The sequence below is a fragment of the Puntigrus tetrazona genome, unplaced genomic scaffold (genome assembly GCF_018831695.1).
Source record: "Puntigrus tetrazona isolate hp1 unplaced genomic scaffold, ASM1883169v1 S000001111, whole genome shotgun sequence".
Lineage (NCBI taxonomy): Eukaryota > Metazoa > Chordata > Actinopteri > Cypriniformes > Cyprinidae > Puntigrus > Puntigrus tetrazona.
Window position 1 is genome coordinate 2,407,258 of NW_025048699.1, and position 20,101 is coordinate 2,427,358.

Consider the following 20,101-nt stretch of genomic DNA (forward strand, 5'->3'; position numbering starts at 1 on the left):
AGTTTTATATTATGATATCAGATAGATAGATAGATAGATAGATAGACACTAAATGCACCAAACACTACATAATACGTATTTTATGTTTCTGTGATATTGATTACTTGAGTGTGGCTAATATTGTATATATATATATATATATATATATATATATATATATATATATATATATATATATATATATATATATATATATTATTGTATATTAAATGATTGTATATATTAGTTACAATTAAATAAATATTATATTTATTATATTATATATATATTATATATTTTTTTGTTTTCCTATTCTTTAATTTATTATTTATATATAGAATTTTAATGCACCTTCAGTAATGTGATTTTTATTCATGCTGGGTTATTTTTTTCTGGAAGGGGATCTATTTTGGCTGACAAAAGGAAGTCAAGAACAGGGAAACAAAGCTTAAGAATTTCAGGCCTAATTGAAACAATTAGCCCTGCTGTCAGCTTCATGTGATTATTTCCATCGAACGACGACATCTGACCTATGTTTTAGTTCGGATGTTGTTCTGGCACTCACCCTATGATCTGTGCCGCTCAAACGTTTTCCAGAAGTGCATTAATTAATATGCTAATGAGAAATTTAGGCATGCCCGTCAGCTATTGTAGTTATTGTTAGCAAACACATGTTCCACGTGCCTTTGACGGAGGCAGAGAGCGCGAGGGAGCGCGCGCGCACACGAGAGGTCTCCAGCACCTCCGCACTTTGTCTTTCACCTTCTTTATTGATTAAGTAGCACAATGACTGATGGGAAATGCGCCATATGGAGACACTCGTGCGCGCGAGTCACAGAATGACAGATTCTTTTGTGCGCGCGAGCGCGCGTGTGTGCGGCTAGAAATCCAATACCGATTGCTTCATTAAAAGAAACGTAAAAAGTTATTAATTGATACTGCTAATGGCTTAGCAGGGCTAATTGATCTAGAATTGAAAAACATGCAGTAATACGGCTGTGTGCGTTTACGTGTGATTTAAGGACACCTTGACTGTATCATTTTAAAATGTCACTTTCTCTTTCTCTGATAATTAATAAACACGATAAATTATAAATGCTCAAATGTCCAAAGAGATGACCGCATCTCTGAGCTTAAATTTTTTTTTTGACGCCATCATTTCATTTTATTTTAAACAAATTAGATAGAAAAATATTTCACTTGTGACTTTTTTTTCTTGTGCAGCTGACTAAATGGCGAATCTTTTGAAAATCCATTTATGAAAAGATAAATTCTTGCTCAGGATAATTCGGTCTTTTAAACCCGACGGACTTATTTTCCAGTTTGTTTTTCGTTGACACGCTATTCTTGCAATTATAGATATCTTCCATATTTCGAAAAAGGAAACATTTACAGTAATGTATTAGTCGAGTGTAGCCTGCGTTTGTGATGTAGATGATGCTGCTGGAAGACAATCATCAGCTGCTGGACCAATCAGATCTCGGTTGGAGAAAAAGCTAAAATAGTACCTTTTTTAGTTTATAAATTACGCTTTTTATAATAAAATAATGAATACAATTAAGACGCGAAAGTGCTGTATTTAAACTATTGTTCATTTTTATTCATCACTCGGAAAAAAAGGTATAGCGGTCACTAGAGGACTAGGCCTGCCTTTTCAAAAGACGCACGTTTTTACTTTAGGAGCGTATTAGCATTAAAATAACATATTAGTACCTAAAGTGTAAATATCAGCAGCCTACCTAAATAGTGCATACTAGTAATAGTGCGTACTGGCCCACTGACAGCTTTTTTTCTTTCTTAAAATAAAATTCGGCTATGCGTTTTATCAAAAAAATACAATTAAAAATAGGTCGGTCGATTTGAAAAGCAAACGTGATTTATTTTTAATCCTGAAATGATTTGGAGTTTATTCGAAGCAGTCGTTTGCAAACTGTTGTCTCCTCCCCGTCCTCAGTACCTGTTGCAGATAGGCGCTTCTTCCTGTCGCTCATTGACAGTTTTGTGTTTTGTGTGTGTGTGTGTGTGTGTGTGTGCGTGTGTGAATATGAGGGCATGTCTGCTCTGTGAACGCACGAGGCCAAACACTAAAGAGCTGCTGCCCTCGCGCTGTCCTCGCACACATCACGCGGGTTTTTCTCACGCGGGAACTCTCGCGCACTGAACCGGCAGGATCGCGCGGTGTCGCGGCTCTGGTGATTAAATTCCTCGCGCAGGGATCGGCGGCACTGAAGCACCGCAGAGGAGCAGGGAGTCACTGACAGGTAACGGTTGCCTTTCACGTCGACATCACACGCTTTCGTTAAAGTCGTTCGGACCTATTCGCGTGTCGACCAGAGAATGATTGTTCTGGCAATAAACTTATAATTTAACACCACCGCATTATCAGGTCCATGGCTGTGTTTGATAAGCTATATTTAACGAAATAATACAAATAGGCACATGGCAGTATTAGCTTTTGTAATATTTTATCGTTTACTTAACGTAAGGGGATAATTATTGTGGAAAAAGTGCAATGCTAAAATGTGAACTAGCTATGTTTTTTTTGTTTGGTTGTTTTTTTTTCGAAATCATTTGTCAGTGGCAGGAATGCAAATACCTGCTTTTTCATAGATTACACATTGAAAAAGATGTGTAGAAAAAATGCACTAAATCGACACATTAATAAAGAAACGGTGTTATAACTCGACATTTTGAACTTAAAAGACTTCTTGTAACACACGTAAAAATAATGTTTACAGTGGATGTAGGTGAATAAATTGAATGCGATCATTTAAAGGCTTTTTTTTTTTTTACATATTTATAAAAGGGTTGCATCTAGTGTCAGTGAGGGTTTTACTATTTGGTCGATTGCTATATCTTTTTATTTTAATTATTGCTCTTTCTAGAAAACCTTAAATTGTTACGGTGCCAGAAAACAATCAGTAATAGCGAGATTCATTTACGTGTTCGATGGGAAGAATGTTTGCTGTTTTAGGAGTGTGTGTTCGTTTATTTGTGCGCAGGCGCTCGGCGGGGCGGAATGGACTACAGTTATGATACGGACCTGGAAGAGTTGTGTCCGGTGTGTGGAGATAAAGTTTCTGGCTATCATTATGGTTTATTAACCTGCGAGAGCTGCAAGGTATTGCATTTTCAGTAACCCTAAAGTCCGTCTAATGCGATGACGGTAAACGCGATGAACAGGTTAGCTAAGAATCAATTGTTTAATCAAAATGCTTCACATATTTATCCCTATATAATTTAATAGGCGTATGAGCGAATCAGCCTGACTGCCATTGCAAAAGTGGGCTGTTTATTAAAGGTCATATCAAGTAGAAACAGCTAGATTGAAGATGAAAAATGCACATTAGGCTTTAAAGGGCTAGACGTTTTTATTACATTTCGATGCAAATAAACAACGTAGCCTGTTTATTAATTTTAAATTCGCTTTGGCGATTTATACCATAAATAAATGATCTGTATATGCTAATTGTAAATAGCCTGTTCGTTTTCTTTTCTTCTATCTCGTCGAATGGTAATATTATTTTCTACCTTCATTTTAAAGGGTTTCTTTAAGAGGACCGTACAGAATAACAAACGGTACACATGTGCAGAGAGTCAGGACTGTAAGATCGATAAAACCCAGAGGAAACGGTGTCCGTTCTGCCGCTTCCAGAAATGTCTGAACGTCGGGATGCGGCTGGAAGGTGAGCGAAATATGCATAACTCATATTAATCTCAAATTCAGCTACTGCATAAATCTGAAATGCGTAAGGTTAAATACTAAAAGGTTATTTAAACTATTACAACTATAAACATTTATTTAAAAATCATATTGTTATTGACTAATGTCCTCGTGCATTTTATCTTGTCATTTATTATTGTTATATGAATGTATATATATATATATATATATATATATATATATATATATATATATATATATATATATATATATATATATATAATCTTGTGACAGGCTCTGTAGCTCTGTAGCTATATTATCTAATCGAAAAACTGGCTAAAACGATTGACCTAAATTATATCGCGCGAGGCTGGTCGGTCTATTTAAGACATAAAAAAATACAATTGAATCGCAGCAGGCTGGTTAGTTTTTAGATGTAGAATTAGAGAGAGAAAAAAAAGACGAGAAAAATAAACAGTGGAGAAAAAACAAATCGCCGTTCTTGTTGCAAGGTCGCTATTATCTGCAGGCACCTTTGCCTCACCGGCTGCGCGCGCTTTGCTTCTGGATCAAGGTTAAGTATTCATTTAAGCACAGCTCTATTTTTAATCAGGCGGGCTATAGAGGTTTTTTTAACTAGTTCGTGAGTTAATAGAAGAACGAATTCTAGAGGAACGGTCAAGAAGCGACACGTAACTGTTTGTGGAACACGACTCTTTTATTCCAAAAATAAACGTTCCAATTAGAACCGAAAGCTTTCCACAAATATCTTTTTATTATTTATTATTACTTTTAGGGGAAAAAAAACTCTAGTTGCTTCAACTACTGCTCTGAAGAATTTTATTCATTTGGCTGTAATTTGAAATTACTGTATGTAATATAAATGTAGTATAATACTTATAATGCACATGCACTTACTGAGCATGTACCAGATTTTTCATTATATTCTTATTATTATCGTGCAATTTTAGAATCCTGTACAATATTATAGACTTACTATATGTTGTAATACAAATATAATTATTTTTATAATACGTTTTATAATGCTAAATAATATACATTTGATTTTTAATGACTTTTTGTTAAGATGATAATGCTCAATTATAAAACAGTTTTTTGTTAAATATTCATTTTCATGTAAAATATAGCTGTTGTAATATGGTTTTGCTTGTGCTCACAGCTGTCCGTGCTGATCGGATGCGAGGCGGGCGCAATAAATTTGGCCCCATGTACAAACGAGACCGGGCGTTGAAGCAGCAGAAGAAAGCTCTCATCCGGGCGAGCGGCTTAAAGATGGAAACCACGCCCCCTTTGATGTCATCCCCTCAGTCTGACTACAGCTTCGGCACCGCTCTGTCCGCCCCGGCTCCGAAAAACACCCACCCGAACATCGGCACCTCTGTGGCCCCTACAGATTACGAACGCAACCTCTACGCCTCCAGCTCCCTGAGCTTATCCATCCCCATCCCGGCCCACACCCCTCTCCCGGCGCAGTACCCGGCATATCCCACCCTGGCCAGCCGCGCCATCAAATCCGAGTACCCCGACCAATACACGAGCTCCGAGCACTACACCAGCGCCAGCTCCCCAGAATCCGTTCCAGGCTTCACGTACGTCGACCAGACGCGGGTGTCTAGCAGCCCTCCCCTCGCCCCGCCGGGCTTAACCCTGCCGCCGCTGGTTCTGGAGTTTGTCCGCTGTGAGCAAGATGAGCTGCAGGTGCAAAGCAAGATAAGCGCTCACCTGGCCCACCTGCAGCAGGAACAGAACTCTCGGAGCGCGCCGGCCAATCAGGAACAGAACACACGTCTCGCTGCCAAACAGGAGCGGCTCAGCACCTTCGGCCTGATGTGCCACATGGCCGATCAGACGCTCTTCTCTATAGTGGAGTGGGCGCGGAGCTGCATCTTCTTTAAGGAGCTCAAGGTAAGTGTGAACGCCAGCGAAACTGAACATGATCATTCTGTCATCCTTCACTCCAAACCTGTACGAGTTTCTTTCTTGCGCCCGGACGCGGTGGAAGATATTTTGAAGAATGCTGAGCCGACGGCAGCCATTGACTCCTATAGCACGGAGGAAAATAGTATGAAGGTCGATGGCTGCCGTCGATTGTTACCAAAATAAGAAACACCTTTATACAGGTTTGGAACAGCTCGGGGGTGAGCAAATGATAACAGAATTTAAATTTTTGTTGAATTGTCCTAAACGAAAAATCGCATTGCGTCATATTTGCTGAACAAAATCCAGTGCTGGTTTCCTGCTAATTTTGGGTTGTTGATTAAAAAAAAATAGTCTCTTACTTGGTGCGTTTTGCTTTTAGCAATCTTTTCTAAGGTGAAACAATCTCTTAGTCGCCAGAAAAACCGCCTCAAAGACGTGATTCCCATCTTCCTCTAAGCCAGGTTACAGCTATTTGTTCAAATTCACAGCCCGTTTTCTACATGTGTGAATGATTTTGAAAACATTATTCTGTGCCTAATCCTGATTTCAAGCTTCAAGAAAATGCAAACACGACCCAGAGGTTTTCTGTTAAATTTGTGGGTGTTTTACAGCCAAATGATGACATAAAATTACAGATTTTTGTGAGGGTTAAATCTGTAATTTTACTGTAATATTATATCAATCTGATTATATATATATATATATATATATATATATATATATATATATATATATATACACACACACACACACACACACATATATATATATATATATATATATATATATATATATATATATATATATATATATATATATATGTGTGTGATTGAGTAATATTAGGATTTAATATTACACACACAGACACACACACAGAGACACAATGTTTGCATGAACAGAGCGGATGCGGTTGGCATGATGAAATGATGCTGACATGGATGAACCGGGAGAGTGAGTGTGTGTGTGTGTGTGTGTGTGTGTGTTTCCAGACGAACAGTCCTGGCCTGCTGTGTTTGCTCTGGCTCACTGTCATGTTTATAATAGCTCATGCGGACGGTGATGTCTGATGTGATTCAATCAACTGGTGTATTTGAGGAAATTATTTTAGCTTCCTGGTCATTTTATAAGGTTTTGTAGCATAAATGACACAAACAGCATGAAAACTCTGCATTGATATGATAGTTTGAGCTGGTGTTGATTTGAAAGTCTGAACATAGTAGAGCGAATAATATAGGTATAATATAAGGTAATAATCACTTTAGGGCATGTTTTGTGTACATATATATCAACTAACATTCAAAAGAGTTGGTTTAATAAGATTTATTAATATAAGAAGACTCCTATGATCACCAAGGCTGGATTTATTTGAACAAAACAGTAATATTGTGAAATAATATAATATTTTCTGAGATTTCTGCAATGCACCATTTACTCCAGTCTTCAGAGTCACATGATCTTTTAGAAATCATTGTAATTTGCCAATTTGCTGCTCAAGAGACATTTCTTATTATTATGTCAAACAACTGAATATATTTTTTTATGTGGAAACTGTGATACAATTTTTCCAATATTCTTTAATGAAAAAATATCAAACAATCAGTATTTTTTTTTTTTAATATTTTGCAACAATGAACATCAGAATAGTATTAACTGTCACTTTTGATTCATTTTAACAAAGTGACAAAATCTGACTCTCAAACTTTGAAATTCATATCGGGTGCTAAACAGAATTCCATTAATAGCAATTTTGCTATTATTACAAGATTACTAAAACCTTATTTGCTGATGCAGAATTTTCATGAATGTTTCAATTATACACTTGACTTGAAAAATCACATTTTGCATATTTCATATGGCAGTCTGGATTTACAGTTAATCCGAAATGCTGATATATATTTAAGATTTGAAGAAGCTCATTAACTTTTTCAGAACAATCATAAATTGAAAGCTGCGGTTATATTGTGTCCATTATAACCTGTGGCATTGAGAGGCCTTTAAATAAAACACTTGAGTTTTGGTGGTCCTGAAGAGCTCTTTAAATAAATTCAAGAGTGTTTGTTGTTTTAGAGGAAATAGAGGATACACTCCTTTCTTTTGTCCGTTCTGAGGTCCTGTCGCTCTCTGTAGTGTTTCCAAACCCTGCTGACAATGCAGCGTAAACACATTAAAACATTACAGTCTCTCACACACACACACACACACACACAGACAATATACATAGTAACACTCACTGTTATACACACGCACGCACGGACAATGATACTCACACACATAACCTCTACACACACAAAAATAGAAAAAAACAGAGGTAGGAAATAGAGACTTAGAAAACAATAAGTAGACCAAAGTAAAATCTGAAATATTATTATTGAATTCTGGGGGGAAAAAACACTGAGAGAGTGAACGATAACATGGAATTATTAAGCAATTAATTACAATAATTTTTGTTTCAAATAAAAATACAAGACACAAGACTTGCTTCTAAATCTGATTTGATGTGTCTTCAGCAAATAGAACTGAATGTTTTACTTGATTTTTTTTCAGTGGTTTAGTGCAAACACCGCAATTTCCAGTCCTTTACTTGTGTGTGTGTGTGTGTGTGTGTGTGTGTGTCTGTGTGGGGGTTCAGCAACAGCATTCCTCTACAGATAAGGGGAGAATGTGAACGCTGCAGTGTCCGTGTGTTCGGTCTGCCTGAAGATTTTTTCTTATTCAAGTCTCACTCTTTTTAATTCATCAGATTCCTCCTGAAAATAGTTGTTATACTCAGCTGACTATTATTCGCTCCTGAAAGATTCCAATTAGAAACATATTCTGATGCAGTAAGAAAACCTTTTTACATTCCACTGAAACCTTTTTATCATATAGTTCTTTAGAAACCCGCTGATCTGAGGAACTTAAAGACCTTTCCAAAGGACCCAGTGAAAAGAATTTATTTTGCCAAACCCAAGAACCACTGAAGAACCTTTTATTTTAAGAGCGTTGGTATTTTTATTGTCATTGATTTATAAATACCAGTAAAATCAATATCAATCTCCGCTTTTCAACCCTTTGTACAGCAAATGCATCTACTGTCAGCATTTAGTCTGAGAATTTAATGAATATTTATTTTGTTAATTTAAAAGGCGGTAAATATGCTTCTCTGGTCCATCAGTTTGATTTAGACTGCCACCTACAGGCCTGGAGGTCATATTTCTGGCTCAGAGAATGAATTAATCAACACAGAGGTTCACCTGGCTAACATGATTGCCCACAATTACTGTCCATTTGCAAATTGCTGTTTTTAGGGAAAATACAAAGATTTAATTGGACAAAATATTCCTTATTTTGCAATATTGGTGTATTTTTGGCCTGTTCTGTGCCGCTTTTCTGAAGAGGTTATTATCAAACTAAAATTATGAGCATAAAAAAGTAAATGTTTATTGCAAACTTATTTCATTACAGCTTTATTTTCATTTATTTTTATCTGAATTCCTAAAATAACGAAGAATGAGTAAACAGAAATAATACAAATAAATAAAAATATGTAACTATTGATCAAAATAACAAAAATACACAACAACAACAAAATGCGTAACTTTTAAAATACCATAAAATACTAAATATTAACAAAAAACTATAATAGTATGCCAGGGACACAAAAATCAAACAAGCAAAGCAACACTGCCATGGTATACTTTCAGAAACAAATGTACAAAAGCGGTCTCTGGGCTGATATCCTTTCAAAAAGATACTAAAATGTAATTTTAAAGACATTAATACCGCTTATAGGCGAATAAGGTACAAATCTTCTTTTGTTCTGAAGGTGTATCGGTTACCATATCATTTGGTAATACCATAGTGCTCAGGCCTAGTCCGAAATACCAGAGCTTTAGTGATCGTATGGTATATTTTTTAAGCGATATGACACACTGACTGACTGTAATAAATCCACTGAAGCAGGATGTTGCAGTGTTAATGCCATCATCACTCCCTCTGTCTGTGCTGATGGATTATTTCCACTTCACACTATTACCTGAACAGGTGTGTTCACACACACATATCACACCCACACACACGCCGGATGTGAACTGTTAGTTTATTTACCCTCTGAAGACAAACATGTGCAGCGCGTGTCTGACAGGATGGCTAGTGGTGTTCTGTAAAACATACTACCATACTTGCAGACAGTGTGTATAATGCATTTGTGTGTGTGTGTGTGTGTGTGTGCGCGTGTGTGCGCGTGTGCATGTGTGTGTGTTTGTGCGTGCAGGTGAGTGAGGTTGATTTAATCAACACAAAAGAAATACAGTAAAATCAATAATATTGTAACAAATTATTACGGTTTCAAAAAATTGCTTTATTTTATGAAATGGGATTTTTTTTCCTGTGTTGCAAAGCTGAATTTTAAACTTCATTTTCAGTCTTCAGTATCATGTTGTCCTTCAAAAATCATTTGAATATGCTGATTTGCTGCTCAAGAAATATTATTATTATAATTATTATTATTATCGGTGTTGAACATAAATGTGCTGATACATTTTTTTTTCAGGATTATTTGATGAATAGAATGTTTAAAGAACAGCATTTAAAAAATAGTCTTTTGTAAACCTATAGATGCCTTTTATCGCCTTTTGATCAATTTAACGTGTCCTTGCTGAATAAACGTATTCCTTTCTAAATAAATAAACTTGACCCACAACTGACATTTAATAATTAATAATTAAACCTGCCATGATTTGTAACATTTCCTTCATGATTTAGTCCAGAAATGGCAAAGTTATTCTAACACAAAAAAGTAATTAAAAAAAGTGTATAATTTAAAAAATAAATAAATAATATATAATAATATATATATATATATATATATATATATATATATTTTTTTTTTTAAATAAATGATGTAAACTGATGTAATGATGTAAAACTTAATTGTTTAAACTGGAAGCCATGTAAAAAAAAAGCAGCATATAAACATTTGCATATTGCATAATGCATTCTATAATTTTGTAAAGTCAACAAGAAATTAGCATTTACCATGTAAATTTTTTTATGCATATTTCTGAATTATATTTAACCAATTATTTGATCATGTTATTGCATGGTCATGCCAGTGTGTGTCCAATGCACACAGAAGTAAACAGCTATATTGAGCAGTAATATATATATATATATATATATATATATATATATATATATATATATATAGTATATATATATAAATAGTAGTATATAGTAAACAGTATATATTGATATATATATATATATATATATATATATATATATATATATATATATATATATATATATATATATATATATATAGTGCATAGTAAACAGTAGTATATAGTAAACAACTATATTAAGCAGCAGTACACTAAAACTGAATTGAAAACATAGCTTCTGTCCTCTGTGCTCTGTTTGAGTTTAACTTCCACATTCACACAGCTGGACGTTTGGGTCCTTCTGGGTCAAAATCTCAAATTCCTGCAACACAAAAAGAGGCGGGTTTATTCTGCAAAGATAAAACGGAGAGAGAAATAGCAACAAGAATAAAGCCTGTGTTGTGGAAGTCTGGGGCAGCGGGCAGGTATTATCGACGATAAATGAGGGTTACAAAATATATAAAGCACTGACAGGGAAGTGTTGTGGCGTTCAAGTGTGGATGTGAATGTGTGCGCGTCTGTGTGTGATTTCAGAGTCAACAGCTAGTGCTGAGAAATGGACAAGGGTCTTGTTTTACTCATAATCTTTTCAGAGCAAAGCTTTTTCTCTGTCCCATATAATAGCCCACACTGGGGTGCCAAGGGCATCTGACACTCTCCAAAAGCGGCCTCACACAGCACTTATGGTGATGCCGCCGAGGACAAGCTGAAAAATGCTAGTATACTAGTAATGGTAGTAAGTCGCAGGTTCAGTATTCAAAAGGGAAGTTTGTTTTTCTGGAAGTCCTTACTGTAGCACTTAGTATCATTTATTGATTTTGTTTATTTATTTTCTTGGGGCTATTTGTCACTTTAATTGATAAACCTTTTTTCCTTGGCACTCTTGTGAAAATGATGTGGCTATTAAAGGAATAGTTCACTTGAGAATAAATTTGCTGAAAATGTAGTCACGCCGTATAAGACGTAGATATTTAGAACCTGCATTAGCACTTGTTTACCAGGGCAGTGAATGGGTGCCGTCAGAATGAGAATCCAAACAGCTGATAAAAACAACACAATAATATGCAAGTAATACTACTCCAGCCCATCGCATAACATCATGCGTAGTGGAAAAAAAAAACAAAGTTGAATGAAACAAAGTTTTTCCTGATGTATATGAGACCGTTTTTTTTGCTGGAGAAAGCAGTAAAATTAATTATTGCTGATATTGATGTATTATAAGTTGTTCCTTACAAACACTCATTTTTGCTGTTGATTGATGGACTGGAATAGAATGAATTACTGGTGGATTACTGTGATGTTTTTATCAGCTGTTTGGACACCCATTCAATGCAAAGGATCCTCTGGTGTAATGTTACGTTTCTCCAAATCTGTTCCGATGAAGAAACAAACTCTTCTAAATCTTGAATGGCCTGAGGGTGAGAATAATATTGCGTGGTATTAATACGCAAAAATGGGTTTTGGCGTGTATATGTTACGCGATGGGTGGGATCATATGTACAAGAAAACTGCGTGTCATATGCACGCCAACACATTTCATATCACATGCACGTGCAAACTATACGTATTACATGCAGGCTAAACGGGCGTCATACATACGATAAAAAAGGTTTGCATTTTTATTTACCGTGCTATTTATACGCACTTTAATGTTACCACATAGACCAGGCTCACTATTCTACCGATTTTCACATCGATTCATACTACCTTCTTACTAACGTTTATTTATTTATTTGTTAATAACGAGCGACTAATTTGTGATTAGGCAATATGGGCATTTAAACGCTGTGCGCATGCGCATCACGCCTGATCATCCACGAGGTAAAATGCGTCGTTTTGTGGTCCGCTTGTAATGTGACGTTATTTCTGAATTTATCCCACTTGAGCACTTTACTGTAAATCATACCACAGTGCCTCGATTCTTCCCAGTAATTGGCTGTCTAGCATCGCCGACAAAAGTTCGCAGTGGGTTCATTTCAAGTCAAATAGCCGTCTCTGTGTTTATTCACGAAAGCAGCCGCTATTGCAGAAAGTTTTGTCTTTCTTTTCAAGACCGAAAGTCTGAAGCTTTCGTCAAAACGTTGACTAGCTTTAGCTACTTCCGTTAGCTTAAATAAGCTAACATTACTTTCTTTGTGTTCCTTTTCTTTTTTTTCAAACGACAACGTTTTAAGTGAACTATATTTTTCATATTTATTAACACTAGTTGTTGGCGACTAGTAATCAGTACAAAAAATGAATTCTTAAGATTTTAAATGATTTGTTTGCTGCACGACGACGCGGTGTTGAATAGCGTTCACCTCAGCGTTGCTCGGCTCTGTTTGTGAGCGCGTTATTGTCGTTCGTGCACATCGTGTACCTGCGTATCTACAGCAACAGACAGCCTCCAGCTTCCTTCACTGTGTGCCGTAAAATCTCTCGTCATGGCAACAGCAGCGCGGCATAAAGGGATTGATGGAGCCGCCGTCCAATTCTATGCGCTTTAAAAAAAAAAAACATAAGCGAGTTCCTTCTGCAATTAACTGTTCCGCCCCGGGAGGCTCCTGAGGGGTCACGGATCTCCTACGCAACAGTGAGCTGAAAGTTGTTTCTGTAGAATTATATCATCTACATAATTGGCCGTTTTCAATACTATTCCACCTGCTAAATCGGATGCGTAAATATGCATAATAGCGGCCGGCTATTGAATGAAGCCTGAATCGCGTTTCTGCTGGCCTAAATGATGGTTCAGTCCATTCTGTTCCATTTTTATACAGCAAGTCAACGCTATTGTGTTGGCGGGAGAAAACTTGCAGCTCTCGATTTTGTGTGGGTGAGGCACCTTTTAAACGTGTCTGAATGTGCTGTATGCGTGTGGGCACAATGGCATATTCACATTGTATCACAGCGAATATGTGTGTTTATTTATTATTTATTTATACACGAAATGAAAATGTAGGAAAGAAATGGCAAAACACGGGATCGCTTAGGCTAATCACGTCCAGTTCTTTTAGAAAGCAAAAAGAGGCTGGTAAAAAAATAAAACGGTCTCCTCTAGAGATTTAAAAAGAATTTAATGTAAATAAATATTAAAATAAAATATTTCCTTTCGTATTTATATATCTCTGTAATTTTAGATATGATTGTTTTTATTCAAGAAAAAAATATATCTCATTTGTTATTTATTTTATCATTTTACAGAGAAACAACTGAGATTCCCTGATGAAATCAAATGTAACTAATATAAAAATATGAATCGACGTATTTGTAACTAAATGTTGAATTGTATTAAATAATAACACGTATCAGTAAATATAGCTTAATTTCTTGAGCTATGAAAGAGCAACTTTTGAAATTAATTTAAAAATGGAGACTTAATATAATTAGATTTTTTCACTATAAATATCTCCTCTAGATTAGATTTTTTTTTGTCAAAAAGCAAATAAAAAACTTTGTCATACATACTTTTTTATTTAAAGAGTAACAACTCTGATTCACTTAATAAATAATATAAAAGTAAAGTATCAATAAATATAATTAAGATATTAAATAATATTTTAGAATTAATAAAACATTATATATATATATATATATATATATATATATATATATATATATATATATATATATATATATATATATTTGGAAAATATTTTGTCTACTTGCATTTCATTTCTTTCTGCTCCACAGGTGGGAGATCAGATGAAGTTGCTGCATAACTGTTGGAGTGAGCTGCTTGTGCTGGATTACATCGCCAGACAGTTGCATCACGGGAAAGAGGACAGCGTGCTTCTCATTACTGGACAGGAGGTAACACATACGGTCCAAACTGACATGATACAGGCACAAATATATACGTGCTGATTTCATGTCTACGTGTGTGTCAGGTTGAGCTTGCGTCTTTACTGGCCCAGGCAGGGGTCACTCTGAGCGGGATGATACAGAGAGGTCAGGAGCTGGTGCACCGTCTACAGGAGCTTCAGCTGGACCGCAGAGAAACCGCCTGTCTCAAATACCTCATCCTCTTCAACCCTGGTGAGAATATAAACTCAAACCTCAGTTACGCTCATAGTTTTACGAGAAAGTGCTTTCTTTTGCCATTTTGGGGTTTAGTGTTTTTGAATAAAAACACGATTATTAAACATGGGGGATATAATTGTCTGCGCACATAATGTTAGTCAACGTTTTGTTTTTCGCACTAAATGCATGCCGTTTTGTCAGATTTTTTTGTATTTTTAACTTTACTTCCAATCATGAGCTTTGATGCGATTGGCTGATCTCTTTCCATGTGACCAGATTTGCACGCACAGTTGTATACAGTTTAAAAGTTTGAGGATTTTTTCCATTTTTAAATGATTATTCCTATTAATTAAAGTAACTATTTGAACATATTTGATCATTTTATTATCTTATTAAGAATTTTCAGCAGGGTTACTCCAGTTTTGAATGTGGCATGACCCTTCAAAAATCATTCCCAGTATGCTGATTTGCATATTAAGAAAAAAAAAGCATGATTTGCTGCTCAAGAATAACTACTATTAACATTAATGTCGAAAACAGTTGTTCTGCTTAATAATTTGTTCTGGAAACAGAGAAAGACTACATTTTCCCCCAAGGTTCTTTACTGAATGCGATTTTAAAAACAGAAATCTTTTGTAACATTACAAATGTCTTTACATTCGCTTTTTCTCAGTTTAATGTGTCTTTGATGACTAAAAAAAACGACCGACCCTCGAAACCTCTGAACCGCGTGAATTTGTTTGTGACCTCATAACCAGAATGTTTTTTTTTCCAGTTTACATTTTCCACAGTAAACTGTAAAACGTTTTTTTTCCCCTCAAAAGACCAAAAAGTGTCCCGCTATTTAATTCAAGACTTTTTTTATTAACCTTGTGTCAAATGTCCTAAGAGCGCGTCTTAAAATCTCGTTTTGCATTTTGATTGGCTGACGGAAGTGTGGCAGTATCCCGCGCGCGTCACTGGATAGGATCGTTTTTATTCAAAAAATATATATATATATTTGATAAAGTTCCACTAAAGTGTTTTGATGAGTTTTAGTTCTTAACTAGCCTAATTCCAGAGGCCAAAACGACTTCTCATTAATGAGGAAGAGGTGTGAAATTTTCTCTTTTTCTGTGTCTGTCTCCCTCCGTTCAGCAATGCCGATGTTTTAATAGTTTCATATAAAAGGCATTTTCATAGGCTCGGCGTCAGCGCCTGTCACCCCGTCCCCCGCGTCTTATTGAGCGTATCTATATTTCCTCCGCCGGGGTTTGACCGAGGCTAATTAACTTCTCAAAAGATGAATATTGCATTGATTTCGAGCCCCGCTAACGAGGACGCGCGTGCATCGCGCTATTTGTCGTGAGTGGCGGTGCGCTTTGTGTGGCGCGGGGCGCGCGGTAACTGGGTAATGGGCTTAATTAAAATGAAAGGCTGCTGAATCGCTCCCGTTTACAAAGGCAAGGAGCCGGACCCCGTATCCGCTCGCGGACGCACACACGCCGTCTATAGCGAGGCTCCGGCTCAAAAGAAGTTTAATGGATTGACCCCATATTGGTCCGCGCCGCCGCGGCCCTCTCTTTCTCATCTTCAGATGAAAATGCTCCTTTATTGTTCGCCTTCGCTAAAGTGAGAGCAATTTAGCGCCGACAAAAGCTGCTTTTCATAATAAGAGTGCCTGAGGTTGTGTGTGTGTGTGTGTGTGTGTGTGTGTGTGAGCGTGTGTGCGTGTTTGTATTTGTGTGCGTTCAGAAAGTGCTTGAAAACCCATTTTCCACTCAGGCAGTCATTATTGAGACTCTGTTGGCGCATCTCTCTGTTATTTTAGTACCATTGATATAGCCTACTGTTAGCCTTTGTTCATATTTTGAATACATTTTTTATATTTCGATTTTCTGTTTTCACTTTAGTTTTAGTTCAAGTTCTGGTTATGTTGTTTTTTGGCATTTTAATTTGTTTTTATTTAGTTTATATATATATATATATATATATATATATATATATATATATATATATATATATATATATATATATATATGTATATATATGTATAGTATTTTTTATTATTTAGTTTTAGTTATCTTGATGGCAAGTAGCTTAAATTAGCTAAAATACTTATTTTTATGTCTTTATTGGCCAGTTTTTAATAGTGTTTATTTATTGATCATTTATTAATTTAAGGCCTACTTAAGATTTTTATTAGTTTTTAAAAATATGTCCAGGCATATAGTATTTATTTTTGTTCATTTATTAGTTTTAGTTATTTTAGAACTTCAACTTAAAAAAATGTCACTTTGTCAACCAGCTAAAATTGATTAAATATGCCTACATATATACAATATTATAATTTTTATGCATTAGTTAATTTATTATATTACTTAAACTAAACCGAAAAATATTGCTTTTGCAACTAGCTTATTATTATTATTATTGTATTTTTTAGCTTTTCATGTTTCTATATAGTATTTATTATTATTATTATTATTTATTATTATTATCTTTACTTCAGGTTTAGTTATTTTATTTCTGTTTAAACACACTGACAATGAACAATGTTGCCTTTCCATTTTTTTTCTATATGTAGATGATAAGCAATTTAAAAGTTGTCACGGTTTTATCCTTTGCTAACACTTTTAGTTAATAACCCTGCCGCCCTGCTTTCTCTAACTGCAGATGTGAAGCTGTTGGAAAACCAGCCTTACGTGGAGAGTGTGTACGAGCAGGTGAACGCCGCGCTGTTGGAGTACACACTGTGTGTGTATCCACAATTCCCGGACAGGTTTAGCCAGATCCTTCTGCGCCTTCCCGAGCTCAGAGCACTCAGCACACAAGCTGAAGACTACCTGTGCTACAAACACCTGAGCGGAGAGGTGCCGTGCAACAACCTCCTCATAGAAATGCTGCATGCCAAGAGAACCTGCATCTGACACACACACACACACACACACACACACACACAGGGCCCGATTCCTTTGCAGATGACACTGTTATTGACTAGATGTTTTGCAGCAGTCGTCTTTCGCACACAGAAAACCTCATCAACCATCACACTGTGTTTCTGAAAGGAAAGAGGGGAGATGTCAGCGTCATTGACTGTATTTGTGATGCAGAGTGCTGCGGCGATGGCGTATTTTTGTAGGCCAAACAAGAAATCAGCATCACCCTGCTTCCTTTGACAAACCCAATACAATTTTGGAGAATATAAGCGATTCTCACGCGCTGTTTGAAGCCAATCACTTGAAGCAAAACGGCTAAACGTACTCTATACCCGAGTGTGACTTCAGCTCTTTCAGTCCTTATTTAAAAAAAAAAAAAAAATCCTTGAAAGTTAGAATACTTCGCGAGAGTGCAATTACAAACACAGCGAGGCTGTGAAAGTGAGTAGATGAGTTAACTTGTTTGATGTGAAGACCTTGAATGTCCTCCACAATCTCTGTAGTCCCATTTAGCCCATAGTTAGCCAGTACCTTTTTTCAATCAAGAGGGTATTTTACATTATAGAGCATGAAAATACATCATACGTTTAACCTGTCGACGGAAGCGAAAATGCTGTGCAAAATGCTTCTGTTCAGGATTTGGACTACAAAAATACACCATCCTTTCAGTAATCTGCTTAAAAAAAGCAACAGATCGTGCCTTCCCTCTCAACACACACACACACACACAAACACACGCCAAAAAGCGCTTCTTCTTCTTTTTATAAAAAAGGTAATCGAGCGATACGGCTAGGCGCCAAGAACCGCCCACTTAGACAGGAAGCTGCAACACGTGTGTCGTATCGAAAGAGGTATTTACAAAATGAAATCACAAATAAGCTGAAATCTAACGATTTCCTCAATAGAGGCCAGTAAACGAGCTAAACAACCTTCATTAACGTTCCCCTTTTGAGACGGAAAGCGAGAGGGAGAGAGAAAGAAGGGAGGCCTCGTCCGACACAAAGCACACCCGTAATAGCTCTGCCATAAAACCTAGCGAGCTGCCTGCATAGATAGCATCGTGTGCGCCTCTCATGCAACCGCTAGGTTTACGAACGGAGCGCCTTTGACGCACCAGAAGACCGTATATGTTTAAAAAGAGCAGAGTGTGCGCGCACGTGCTGAGGAAAGGGGAGGCGAATTAGGACTCGCAAATCTGCCTTAAAACTAACACTGTTGATCCTGTGAAGCTGAGAGAATCAATGGGCGTAAATAACTATTCAGATGTGTTTGTGTCTCTGTGCGTTCTAACGCGTGAGTGTGTACGAGAGTGCTTGGGCGCGCGCAAGTGTTACGAAACGCCATCTCGATATTAAGCCCCTCTCAAGCTTAGGCCAAGCTGATTTCGCTATCTCAGCATGTTTTCATTTTTGTATAGTGGAGTGTCTGATCGGTCAAGTTCTCTTTCATGTAACATGTTTGTGTTAATGACATTTTGTTTTGAATGTGCTTAACTGTACTGTTTCAAATGAATAAATACAAATTATTTAAACCAGCAGATATTAGTTTCCCAGGGCGTGGGTTTGATTTTTTTGGCAATGGTCGGGACGTTTAATGGTTTGATCAGAATTATCGCTAGGGACGATGTAGTAGCATCCTTACTCAGTTCTACGCACTTGAAAATCATAACAATGGCGATGTCTGACTTTAAAAACTAGATTTTTTTCTAATCCCATTTTGTAAGTGGCTTTTTGATGTTTTCTTTGGATCGTTTGACTACGGAGAAGAAGAATAGGCTATAGAAAAATCAAAAATATTCAGAGCTGATCTTAACAAGTACGTGGAAACTATCCAAATTCTGCGATCAAAAGTGCATCTCTGTTTTTCATCCTGTTCTGGCGGGTTAGGCTACTATAGAGTTAAACCGTGGTTACTTTTACTTTTAATTAAACCACGGTTCATTTTCATTAGATAGTTATTTTCTATTTCTTTCTTTTTCATCTTTTTGTTTTCTTTTGTAACTGTACTGCCATAAGAGTTGATGTTTTGCACTGTTTAATTAAAAAGGATAAGAAAAAGCAGCAGTTGAAAGCACTGTATTTTAAAAATTATTATTTTACGCAGTGCATGAAAGTAGATAGAGAGCACAAAAATAAAACGACATATGTCTTAAGTCGCTGGGGTATATTTGTAGCAATAGCCAAATATACATTGTATGGGTCAAAATGACTTATTTTTATGATGTTCCATGAAGATGTTTTGTAAATTTCATACAGTAAATGTTTGATTAGTAATTGAAAATTAACAAAAAATTGACCCTCGTGACTTATTATTAAAAATAAACAAATCGTTCCTTTTCCAGAAATATTTAAATATGCAAAAATAAATATCAAAATAAATTTCTCACTTCGTTTAAAAGAAAATAAATAAAAAAATAGCAAATGCACCTTATTTCCAAAAATACATTTATAAAAATG

General features: G+C 36.1%; 1 protein-coding gene across 2 annotated transcripts; it reads left to right on the top strand.

The window, feature by feature from the left end:
- The first annotated feature begins 2,033 nt into the window (after nt 1-2,033).
- Nucleotides 2,034-19,184, top strand: nr5a1b (nuclear receptor subfamily 5, group A, member 1b). 2 transcript variants are annotated; one of them, XM_043234433.1, is made up of 7 exons: nt 2,034-2,240; nt 2,982-3,100; nt 3,524-3,665; nt 4,824-5,569; nt 14,398-14,517; nt 14,595-14,742; nt 17,383-19,184. In XM_043234433.1, exons 2-7 carry the CDS (start codon nt 2,999-3,001, stop codon nt 17,634-17,636), a joined length of 1,512 nt encoding a protein of 503 aa, XP_043090368.1. In that variant the 5' UTR covers nt 2,034-2,240; nt 2,982-2,998; the 3' UTR covers nt 17,637-19,184. The 2 variants fall into 2 exon arrangements, with proteins under 2 accessions (XP_043090368.1, XP_043090369.1); XM_043234434.1 differs by having other exon boundaries at nt 2,982-3,040.
- Nucleotides 19,185-20,101: the final 917 nt, after the last annotated feature.